Here is an 11,525-nt window from a genome sequence, read left to right on the forward strand (position 1 = left end):
ATAAAGTAGTTTCAGGACTTCAGCATTCCATCCAACTTAGTTGCACTGCCTGGGTATAATCTTTCCCGTAACGATAGGTTGAATATAAAACTTATGGGGGCGTAGCAGTGTATGTCAAAGATGGTATAAAAACTAAAATATTACTCACATCTGAGCCAGTATACTCTGCTAGACCAGAACTCATGTTCTTCGAATTATCTTTGTCCAGATCTAATAAAATACTTGTTGGAATTTGCTATCTTCCTCCAATAATCGGTCATTTTACTGATTATGAAAATGCATTGCTTTCTCTTATGCCATCTTATAGCCGTCTCCTTGTTATACCTAATAACCTAAACATGACTAATTGTAATTTTGACTATTATCAGTTCACTAATATTATTCCAGTGCCTCAACTTGACTATTCTAGAACTTGATCCAACTCATCATAAAAATGAATTTCACATTTCCATTGATTTTCTCATAGCGATCTCATCGAGGTTGTTCAAACAGGACAAATATCCGTCCCAGCTATTCCTGGACATAACCTGATCTTCTGTGTGCTCTCTCCCATGCCTTCCCGAACACTTCAATTTGTTTACAACTTCTAGAACTGTCAATACTCGTACCTTCAGATCTTCCAGTAATAATAATAATAATATCGAGTGACCTGGCTGGCTCAGGTCTGGTGTTTTCAGGTCACGACTGATCAATTTCAGGGCCTCTGACATGACCTAACTACTGCTTTTCAAGCAGCCGGAACCGACGGTTAATGTGTCCATCCGAAACACGGGAGAGGCCCGAGAAAAATATCTTGTCTTATGAAAAATATCTTCCAGTATCATGTCTGTACTAAAAGAGTGATGAAGCTTTTTAATCATCACACTTTTGGCAGAGAGCTGTAGAACATAATTATAACTTTTACACTTCAGAAGAATAAAGATGACGGATTCCTTAAGTGAGATTTTTTGTGACAGGCAGCACAAATAGCAGTATGGAAAAGTAGGAAGCAGAAATGCTAAGGTCACACACTTCAAATTGAAGTAATGCTCAACAAGCAGAGGTAATAGGTGCAGAATGAGGTTTGGGTTTTTAGTGAGGTGAAAATCCCACACTATCCAAGCGGCTCTGCTGCCACGAGGTGCCTTTTAGAAGGTTCTTCCACCTCAGAAAAAATCATCACTCTTATTGGTCTCGTCTGCATAAATCTTCATAGGAGTGCCAATTAAACCCGTCTTTTATCAATTTTCTGGTAACATTCCGACACGTTTCTAAATTGACAGCATTGATTTTGAATGTTTCTCTACTTCACTTGAAAGTTTTATTCTAAATTTGTCAGCTGGAGACACTTTTTTCAAACTCTTAAGGAGTACATCCAGATTCCCAATGCCATCCACAATGATTCGTGGTGGTGGAATTTTTTTCTTCTATCTCTTCTCCTCATCACTGCTGGAAGTGATTTTATCATTCATGATTTGTTCTCTCTTTTAGTTAGCTCTCTTTGCAGACTCATTTTTCAGTTCGGGCAATAGAGTGCTTTTCTTGGTAGCCCTCTTAGTATAGGTCCTGATCCATTCAGCTTCTTTAGCCAATTATTCTTCATGTGTTGAGTATTTCTCAGTTTCTGAGCTGGTGAGCTGTGGGCTATGGATATTTTTATCAATATTCAGAGAAATTTCTTCTAAATCATGCATTTTTTTCAAGAGTACTGCGTTGCTTTTCTCCAGCTCCTTCCTCTTCTCATCCGATTCTTTTCAGGCGATGAAAAGTACCGGTTTGACTGAAGTTCTAAGTTTATTCGATTCTGTTTTATATTCCGGCGAACACACATTTCACATAAAACTCTCTTAAACAACACTCATGCACACGGAAAAGCGAACGTGAGCTTTTACGGTGGCAAAAAGCATGTCGCTTTGCTTGCAGAATATACTTTCTTGTTAAACACTTGTCTAATCTATAGTAAAAAAACACGAATCATTGATTTATTTCCATTAGAAGTAGGTTACCGAATCGTGTATAATTGTAGGTTAAGTTTCTGGCATATAAAAATAATTTAATTTTTGTAATTTTCAGATGGTTAACACTGTTATTGTCACAAGAGTTTCCTCTGCCCGATGTTCTCCGAATATGGGACTCTTTATTTTCTGACACTGGCCGATTCTCTTTCTTGATCCACATCTGTTGTGCAATGATTATGTGAGTATTGCTTTTGAACAATTTAGAATTCTTCCTTTCTCTCCACCTTTTGGCAAAGTTAATTGTAATTGTTTGTTTATTGTAATGAGTTGAAGTGCTGTATGTAGTATTATAATCCAGTCACTATATACGTTGGTGCATGAATATAGAAATTGGCCATTATTTGTGTATTGGAATATGGGCTTAATTACACTCAACAATAAATTTTCCATTTTTCGACCAAATTTGACTTATGATGCATGATTTTGGACCGCCTTGACGAGCCGAAAAGAATGAAGTGTGATACGATGAAATCTGAGCATTGTGTCAAAAGCTATAAGTGTTTGAAATTTTGATCCTTGAGGTGTCCTTAAGCGTGCCTCTCCACTAGGAAAAACTGGAATGAAGTGCATCCAACGGGCCATTCTCAAAGAACATGATCTCATGAACTTATGTCATTGTGCGAAATATCAATGTGAGGACAATGTTCATAAGATCATGTTCTATGAGAATCGCCCGTTAGATGCACTTCATTCCAGTTTTTCCTAGTAATGATGGTTGAAGCTAAATATTAGGTGTTTTTCACAATACAAGGAGCATTGTTGTCCGGTGTATCTGGAAATATATATGAAATAGAGCGCTCTACCTGATCTCAGATTGTAGAGCACAAGAATACGCCCAGGGGGATTTTGAATTATACATCTAAATGGTAACAATCGGAAGATATTGTTGATCAAAAACTAAAATTCATCAAAATTGATTTTTTCTTCAAATTTTTACTCATTTTTGAAAAATCATAACTCATTACTCATTGGTGATAGAGAGTTCCGAATGATTTTATTCAGAATTTTATAATCTGAAAAAAGGCGTGAGCAAATTTTTCTGTCCGATTACAAGATTTGGCAGAAATTGCTGAAAAACTGGAAAATGAGCCGAAAATACGAGGTTTTTGGGCCACCTGTATCTAGCAAAAGAAAATTTTGCATGAAGAAATTGGTTCTGGACTTCTCTTATGTAACCAAATAATATATTGGATGTCTGATAAAAACTGTGACTGAATGTCTTCCTGAACGTACCAAGATCACTCCCTCACATCTTAGAAAAATATGTGCAATGCTCGAACTTCCAATTCGTGAACACCTACTTCTTGAATACCAGCCCCTTTGAGGCTCAAATTCAGAAAACCAGCTTGGCTTTATCCTGTGCATGCAGTTCAGGTCTCAGAAATTGATGTTGAAAATTTGTACTGAACTATCTTTTTTCATACTTTGATATTCTTCTGATTCAAATTGTTTGATTTTTCAGGCTTTTGCGGGATCAGCTTCTATCTAATGACTTCTCATCAAATGTCAAGCTATTACAGGTAATACCGGTATCATTTCTTGTGTTTTTTTCTTCAAATACATCATTTCTATTATCAATTTGCTGAACATTAGAAATTTAATCTGATGTGAAAAACGAACTAAGTAAACTGAGAATAAAAAAAAATCTTTCAAATTTTAATATTCTAGTTTGTAATTGGAAGAGTGTTAATTTTCACTTGTTTCCAACTTGGCTGGATGAGATAATAGTACTTGTTACCTATATTAGAGAATAACTGCAAAATATGATATATTTTGCTGCAACATTTAAAGAGTACTATGTGCAGTTCTAAACAGGTAGGGTTTATGCAGTTTTTAGTCGAGTGGAATACCAAGGCGTCACAACATTCAGTTTGTTAGATCTCCTGTTTGTGGGTTGGAATTCCCCCTGTAGACATTCACGTTTGATCACTTAATCACTAACGCACACTTTCCATTATCCACGCACAAACAAAAAGCATATGTGGGCATCATCCGCAATAATTCCGAAAAAAACCTATAGTCTTTCCTCATAAATCAGATCTTCCTGATATAAAAATGCAATATCTGTAGTTATTTATATCTGTTTGATATATTATGTTTTCTTTATTCTAGAACTTTCCCCCGGTTGACATACAAATTGTCCTGAACAAAGCCGTAGATCTTGCTGGGAAAAAGTGAGTATAATGTAATATTTACTGAAATGTACTGCTATCAAATCTCTTTTTTAATTCTTGATCGGTTGGCAGCTTATAGTGGATTCGTTCATTCAAATGCACAGATTATCATCATTTTCTAATAGTAACCTATTTCAGTAACTAATAACTACGAGCCAGGAACTTCAATAAGAAATATTGTTATAATAATTCAACTTCAGGTTTTTTGAACTTTTCAAGTAAAAACAAATTATTTAAAGTCATGTCACATCTCAATTTTTCAACAACGTTATTCAGTAATTGATTTAGGACAAGAAAGTTTATTCAATTTCAGTTTATAGGTACCTACATGTGGCGAACCTGCTAACTTCCTGCATTTAAACTTGGGGATCGGTCATTCTATGAAACTACATTTTTGAACTAAAATCTACAAAAGTTTGGCACCACCACGTTCATAATTTAAACTTTGACTCTTGAGAAACACATAATTCAATACTCGATATACGACATAAGAAAACTCACTATACTTGAACTCACAATATAAGAGACCTCAAATCACAATGCAGGATGATGACCGTCTTCAGGGAGAATTAGACAGTGGAGTTTATTGGGGATCCTATTCCTCCTTCCCTTTTACAATCCCAACACATAACCTAAAATTGAATTTCCTGTTCCTCTAACAACAACAAACTTATTAGTTCAGCTGAAGATGTGGTAGCGTGGTAGGTTTTACCATGAAACCTGGTACTGAATTATGAATTAATTTTCGAATAAATAAAAGTGGTATTGACAATATCAAAGTCTTATTCTTTCCATTATGATTTCATTCAATGAGAGCTTATTTCACATAATAATAACAGCTGGCATCAAAAGCAAAAATGTCAAACATGATTGAAATTGAAACAGTAGCGATCATCAACATTATCTTCATCTGTTCTAAAGTAACCAAATTATAGTAAGATTCACATTATTGTGTCAGCGTTGTTTTAATGGGGAGCATTGATGCTATTAATGAGGAATACTGACAGTCAACGAACTATTATGCATATTCTCTGATATTTTTCGCAGTGGCTACAGTTACGGTAACCGTAGCTCCAGTTCGCGTTCCGGTAAAGTTCGTTTGCGCATGCGCCAACAAACTTCGTTTGTCACAGCACTCATTACCGGAGCTTACCTTGTCTAAATACAGCATTGTAATGCCTATATATTATATATACATATACGCATTACAATGATGTATTTAGAAAAGGTGAGCTTAGTGCGTATATATGCGGATGTATGGTGTGGCATATCTGAATAGAGCATAATTATATTAGAACAGCTGAAAATTGAACACCAACTGAAACTGAAAGTATCACTTCTGAAGTTGTTTCTTAATCTATCTTTCGGGGTTTCGGGTACAGAACCCCTCTACACCCCCCTCCAACACAAAAAAATCGGGAGGTTAGGTAATAAATAGCTTAGGTCCATAATGATTCGTTTAAAGGCTTTTCGCATATCTTTTTCCTTGAACTTACTTTTTTTTGGTCAATGTCACTTGGACCTACTTTTCATTACACCACCATGAGTACATTTGTACTTCAATTCATAATATACAAGCTCATCCTTTATATTTTTTATTTTTCACTACCATATTTTTTTCAAATCCTGGAACTGGAAGATGTAAACTTCATGATTGAAACATTGAAACGATAGGTTACTTAGAAATCATAACCATGTGACCAAAAACCATCAACGCCACAATGCCCATGTAAATAGCGGTAGCCGCGCATGCGCAAATGTTTACCGGAACGCGAATGGAGAGCTACGGTTACCGTAACTGTAGCCACAGCGAATATTTTTAGAATAAAAAATCAATGTTTGGGAATAATTGATTCATGGGAAAAGCGCCTTACTTCTATGGAAGATATTTTTACATTAGGAAAAGCAACAACAGCTATTTGGCCGTTCTAGTAAATAACCCCTTTCTTTCGCCCAAGTTATATTTTGGCCGAATTCCCTCATTCTTTGCAAATAGATTCCACAACGGACACTTCTGAAGTTTTAAAATACCCTCCATATATCATACTGATTTATTAAAATTCAATCGAAACTGTTTAAGCAGTTTTTGCGATGTCGGATATACAAACAAAATTATAGTCTCAATAGGATAGGATGAATTGATTGAAGCAACTCCAGTCATAAAAGTTTGTTTTATGGAAAATAAAAATTATTTAAGTTTTGTTTAATATTAGTGTGGCATGAGAAGCCTGCATGCAAACTGTGAAGGCCGTTTGAGATCGACGTTAACTTTAATGTGTCATTTTAGACCGCCGTATCGGGTGATGTGGTACGTATCCCAGCGTAGCTATGAACAATTCTCACCAAAAGATTTTTTTAAATAATTCTAGTATTTGATCACATTTGAGCAGTGGTTTTTCAAAAGACGTCGCTCAAACTATATTCGGCGGTCTGAAACGGTCTGCCATTGTGTTACCAAGATATTCACTATCAAAGTTAGTACTGTATACATTTCTTTGAACCCTCTGTATTGTGGGTTAAGTGGAAGAGGGGGCTCTTATTGTCTCAACTTGGCCTACATCACTTTTAATATCATGAAGTTGAAATAAAAATACATTCATCTATCTATTGTGATCTACGTGCATGAATCTAAATTCTATGTTGTTCTTTTTCAGTGCCAGAATAAATAGATGAGACATAGCGAGGAGTTTGAGGAATTTGATTGAGTTTATAGTTGAAATTGTAAGAGATGATAGGCAAGATGATATGATAACCTATAGATGTAGGCCTACTGAAATGAAGAGGAGGATTACTGTGCAAGCTTTACGGCTTCTAAATTTACTGTAGTCAAAAACACAGTTATGTATTTGTAGGTACGTAAGATAACTTTCTTTATGGCATTTATTGTATGCTGTTAAATTCAAAATGAATTGAATGTATTGAATAGCTCAAAGCTCTGCCTCATAATTGTAGCAATATTTTAAAATATTATTACAGTACTATTATTATTTTTTATGTATTTAATCTACTTCAGAATTTTATTACTGTGTATAATAAATTTTATACTTATAGCATACGGTATAGTGTATTAAATAAAACGTATTTTCCAATTATTGTGAGCTTCATTATTTAATTATCTGAGGTACCGATCATCGCTCGAAACCAAATAAGGCTTTGGTTTAAGGCGGGGTTTTGTTTATGCGTAAACTTCCGCAGTCGACGACGATAGGCATTGTTGTCTGAAGACATTCATATTGTTCAAATTTCAAGTATGCTAAAACAGCTGATCCAATAACATATCGTTACTTCTGTTCATTATCTGCGAGAATCAAAACATTTCAAATAATATAATATATTGCCATTTGAAAGTATAAACCTAACCTCCCCCATTAAAACATAATTCATTGAACATGAACTCTTAGGTTATTTAGACAAATTGAAATTTACCCAATCAGAGATCCTCACCCTGTCATGGTTGACGACGGCATTTACGCACAAACGAAAACCCACCTTTAAACGTAAAGCTGGGTCCTATAGTCCAGTCAATATAGACATAAAAAAGGGGGTGTGCTTGCAATTTATGGTAGTTCTGATTTTTTAATATATTATTTGTATACATGAGAGAAGTCCAGAACCAATTATTTTTCTTCATGCAAAATTATTTCCTTGTGTTAGATACAGAGTGGCCAAAAACCTCGTATTTTCGGTTCATTTTCCAGTTTTCAGCAATTTCTGCCAAATCCAGTAATCGAACAGAAAAAATTTGCTCTCGCCTTCATTTTAGATTATAAAATTCTTAGTAAAATAAGATCATTCGGAACAGTCGAATATCCAATGAGTACTGGGTTATGATTTTTCAAAAATGAGTAAACTTTGAAGAAAAAAATCAATTCTGATTAATTTTAGTTTTTGATCAACAATACCTTCCGATTGTTACCATTTAGATGTATGATCCAAAAGAGTAAACTTTGATGAAAAATGTCAATTCTGATTAATTTTAGTTTTTGATCAACAATATTGTGATGATAAAACAGCTGTAATATTTATAATCTGTTATCTCTGTTACTAAGACACATATTTAATGTCGAATAAAGCTCGTGTTGAGTCCAATTCTATTACAATTTATTCGACATTAAATATAAAATAAATGGGTCCGAAAAGAAAAACGAGTAAACGTCAAGATTTAGTCAGTGAAGGAGAAAACGATTCGCAAAACCAAATGCTTGGAAAAATACTGAAACCAACAGTTTTATCGATTGACCAAGATTCAGATGAAGCACCGAAAACGTGGAGACATTGGAAGGTAACATTTTTAAACTTCTTAAAAAACAGTTCAATCCCGAAAAAGGATGAATTGAATGTTTTGATCAATTATGTGTCACCGAATATTTTTGAAAGTATTTGCAATTGTATATCATTTGAAGAAGCTATAACAACTCTTGAAGAAAGCTTTATAAAACCTCAAAATGTAGTACATGCACGTTACTGCTTATCTAAAGCAAAACAAACCCATGGAGAATCAATTGATCAATTCTATAATAAACTAAAACGGCTAAGTTTACCATGTAACTTTCAAGCAGTCACGGCTGACGATAACAAAAGTGAAATATATTTCCAGAACGAAGAATATAATGATTTTCCTTTGATCGTATTGAACAAATGTTGCGCTAGTGTAATTTTGGGACACGATTTTCTAAAGAACTTTTCATCCATCACTTTTGATTTCGGTGGATCTAAAGCAGCACTACAACTGAATGAAGACAATGACGCAAGAAGGTCTACTTATGAAATTAAAAAGTGTGCTCTAGCCCAAGCTACAGTAGAACCTGTCTCATTGTTTCGTGATCTTCAACCGGACTGTCGGCCTATAATAACTAAATCGAGACGACATTCAGAAGAGGATTACTTGTTTATGATGAATGAAGTCAAACGGCTTAAAGATGCTGATATTATAGAAAATAGTCATTCTTCTTGGAGAGCTCAAGCATTTGTTACTTCAAGAGAGAACCAAAAGAAACGTATGGTGATTGACTATTCACAGACCATCAACAAATTCACGAATTTGGATGCCTATCCACTACCACTAATGGAAGAATTAGTCAATAAGGTAGCGCAATATAAAATATTCTCATCTATTGACCTGAAATCTGCCTATCACCAGATACCAATCTTGCCTGAGGAAAGGCATTTCACCGCATTTGAAGTTGGACACAAACTGTATCAATTCAAAAGAATTCCGTTCGGAGTCACGAATGGAGTAGCTGCTTTCCAGAAAGTGATTGATCAAATCATAGAACAAGAAAATTTGACATCATGTTATGCCTATTTAGATGATATTATTGTATGCGGAAGGACCCAAGAAGAACATGATGAAAATTTAGAAAATTTCTGGAGAGCAACAGAAAAATATGGCCTCACGATTAATGAAGAAAAGTGTAAAATATCTATGGAGAATTTAACCTTTCTGGGATTCGAAATTGGTCAGGGTATGATTAAGCCCGATCCAGATCGATTGAAACCACTCCTTGACTTACCAGCTCCAAAAAATCAGAAAGAATTGAAGCGTGTCCTTGGAATGCTTGCACACTACTCCAAATGGATAAAAGAATTTTCAAAAAAGATCCATCCACTTGTGCATAATACTCACTTCCCGTTGAATGAAGAATGCAGAAATATATTTGAATCATTAAAGAAAGAAATAGGATCTGCAGTTCTAGTGCACATTGATAAAAAAGTCCCGTTCACTTTGGAAACTGATGCCTCAGATTACGCTATTGGAGCAGTATTAACACAGAATGAGAGACCAGTGGCGTTTTTCTCAAGAACTCTTTCCACATCTGAAACTAGGCACTCTGCAGTGGAAAAAGAAGCTTATGCCATTGTGGAATCAATCAGGAAATGGCGACATTACTTACTTGGACGAGAATTTACACTTATCACAGACCAGAAATCAGTTTCATTCATGTTTAGTAATAAACAAACCAGCAAGATTAAGAATGACAAAATCCAACGATGGCGCCTTGAATTGTCAGAATATAAGTTCAATATAATTTATAGAGTTGGAAAAGAGAATATACCAGCAGATACACTATCAAGAGTCTGTGCCACTGTTGGATGCCATACAGATATAAAGAAACTGATAAAAATTCATGAGGACCTGTGTCATCCAGGAGTTACTCGACTCCATCATTGGACCAAAACAAAGAACTTACCATATTCAATAGATGATGTAAAAGAAGTATGTTCCAAATGTATTACATGTTCTGAAATGAAACCACGCTATGCCAAAGGAACTGGCCGCCTTATCAAAGCAACTCGACCATTTGAACGTCTTAATTGGATTTCAAAGGCCCACTACAATCAAGTTCAAGGAACAAGTATATTTTAGTTCTTATAGACGAATATTCCAGATTCCCATTTGCCTTCCCCTGTCCTGACATGACTACTAATACAGTAATAAAACACCTTACATCACTATTCTCTCTTTTTGGTGTACCGTCTTACATACATTCCGATAGAGGAACATCGTTTATGTCATCAGCTTTGAAAAATTTCCTACTATCAAAAGGAATTGCCAGCAGCAGAACATCGCCCTATAATCCAGCCGGTAATGGGCAAGTCGAACGGTACAATGGAGTTATATGGGAAAGTGTGATGCTAGCCCTAAAATCGAGAGGTTTGAACAACAGTCACTGGGAACAAGTTCTCCCCGATGCCCTTAACTCTATTCGTTCCCTATTATGCACAAGTACCAACTGCACACCACGTGAGCGGATGTTTTTACATGCAAGAAACTCAAGTAATGGAAAACCATTACCAACCTGGCTATTGACACCTGGACCAGTATGGTTGAAGAAGATGACAAAAAACTCAAAACAAGAATCGCAAGTTGAAAAAGTTGAATTAATCGAGAGTAACCCTGAATATGCGTTTGTTCGCCACAACGACGGCAGAGAATCGACAGTCTCACTTCGCCAGCTCGCCCCATACCCCACGAGTGCCGATTGATATTAAGGGGGGAAGATTGTGATGATAAAACAGCTGTAATATTTATAATCTGTTATCTCTGTTACTAAGACACATATTTAATGTCGAATAAAGCTCGTGTTGAGTCCAATTCTATTACAAATATCTTCCGATTGTTACCATTTAGATGTATGATCCAAAAGAGTAAACTTTGAAGAAAAATATCAATTCTGATTAATTTTAGTTTTTGATCAACAATATCTTCCGATTGTTACCATTTAGATGTTTCAAGTTTTATTGTTCACATCAGCAATACAACAAAATAAAAAACATCTCATCAGATAGGTACCTATAACTAACAATTTAAAGATACTAAGCACTTCTGAAAGGTTAATTTGGCACTATATCA

At 35.2% G+C, this 11,525-nt stretch overlaps 1 protein-coding gene across 3 annotated transcripts in view; it reads left to right on the forward strand.

Moving 5' to 3' along the window:
• LOC111058375 (TBC1 domain family member 13) overlaps positions 1-7,263 on the forward strand; it is a 48,679-nt gene extending 41,416 nt beyond the window's left edge. For all 3 annotated transcript variants that reach the window (XM_039430696.1, XM_039430694.1, XM_039430695.1), the window contains exons 8-11: positions 2,053-2,175; positions 3,460-3,517; positions 4,110-4,171; positions 6,826-7,263. In XM_039430696.1, the coding sequence (XP_039286630.1) occupies positions 2,053-2,175; positions 3,460-3,517; positions 4,110-4,171; positions 6,826-6,844 (262 nt within the window). In that variant the 3' untranslated portion in view covers positions 6,845-7,263. The remainder of the gene's footprint in view (positions 1-2,052; positions 2,176-3,459; positions 3,518-4,109; positions 4,172-6,825) is intronic.
• Positions 7,264-11,525: the final 4,262 nt, after the last annotated feature.

This window comes from Nilaparvata lugens, chromosome 6 (genome assembly GCF_014356525.2).
Source record: "Nilaparvata lugens isolate BPH chromosome 6, ASM1435652v1, whole genome shotgun sequence".
Lineage (NCBI taxonomy): Eukaryota > Metazoa > Arthropoda > Insecta > Hemiptera > Delphacidae > Nilaparvata > Nilaparvata lugens.